At 49.4% G+C, this 936-nt stretch overlaps 1 protein-coding gene across 1 annotated transcript in view; it reads left to right on the top strand.

Moving 5' to 3' along the window:
* Nucleotides 1–98, top strand: part of afap1l1a (actin filament associated protein 1-like 1a) — a 6,151-nt gene extending 6,053 nt beyond the window's left edge. Inside the window, exon 8 of the mRNA XM_067248194.1 lies at nucleotides 85–98. Within this exon, the coding sequence (XP_067104295.1) occupies nucleotides 85–98 (14 nt within the window). The remainder of the gene's footprint in view (nucleotides 1–84) is intronic.
* Nucleotides 99–936: the final 838 nt, after the last annotated feature.

The raw sequence follows: 936 nt of genomic DNA on the forward strand, positions 1-936 counted from the left end.
TGTGTGCGTGTTTGTGTGTCTGAGCTCCAATGCTTCTTCTTACTCCCCCTCGATCTCATGCCATCTCATTTTATAACCTCCCAGCCCCCACCCGTTAGTCTTGCTGTGTCTCACACCTATGCTCTCTCTCTCTCTCTCTCTCTCTCTCTCTCCTCTCTCTCTCTCTCTCTCTCTCTCTCTCTCTCTCTCTCTCTCTCTCTCTCTCTCTCTCTCTCTCTCTCTCTCTCTCTCTCTCTCCTCTCTCTCTCTCTCTCTCCTCTCTCTTCTCTCTCTCTCTCTCTCTCTCTTCTCTCTCTCTCCTTTCTCTATCCACCTCTCTTTTCCAATTCACCTCTCTCTCTCACTCACTCACTCTCACTCTCTCTCCTTTCTCTCTCTATCCACCTCTCTTTTCAAATTCATCTCTGTCTCACCCTCTCTCTCGCTCTGCCTCTCTTGTACACATCCACACACTTGCACCCTATCAACCTCTGCCCCCCCAGGTCTCTTCCCCTCTCCATCTCTTCTTGATCCAATTTGCTCTGACACCCCACCTTCTCCATGGGCTCTGATCCGTGCTCCACCTCATCCCTCCCGTCTTTCACCTCTCCCTCTGTACCCTCCTTCTTACACACCTCCATCCATCCATCTATTTATCCATTCATCCATCCCACCCACCCACCCTCTCTCTCTCTCTCTCTCTGTTTCTCTCTCTCTCTGCTGTCTCCTGAAACTGAGGGCAGCCCAGAGGCTTCCGCTGGGTTTGAAAGCACCTCTCTCTCTCTCTTTTTACACCACTCTCTCTCTTTCCCTCTCACACCACCTCTCTCTCCACCGCTCTGTATCATTCTACATACTGTAAGTATGCACTACTTTCTGTCTTCGTATTTTGCCCAATTTCTAAATCCATTTCTCCTGTCAGCAATGTGTTTGTCCATGCCTTTTATCTTAACCAAT

This window comes from Osmerus mordax, chromosome 12 (genome assembly GCF_038355195.1).
Source record: "Osmerus mordax isolate fOsmMor3 chromosome 12, fOsmMor3.pri, whole genome shotgun sequence".
Classification (NCBI taxonomy): Eukaryota; Metazoa; Chordata; class Actinopteri; order Osmeriformes; family Osmeridae; genus Osmerus; species Osmerus mordax.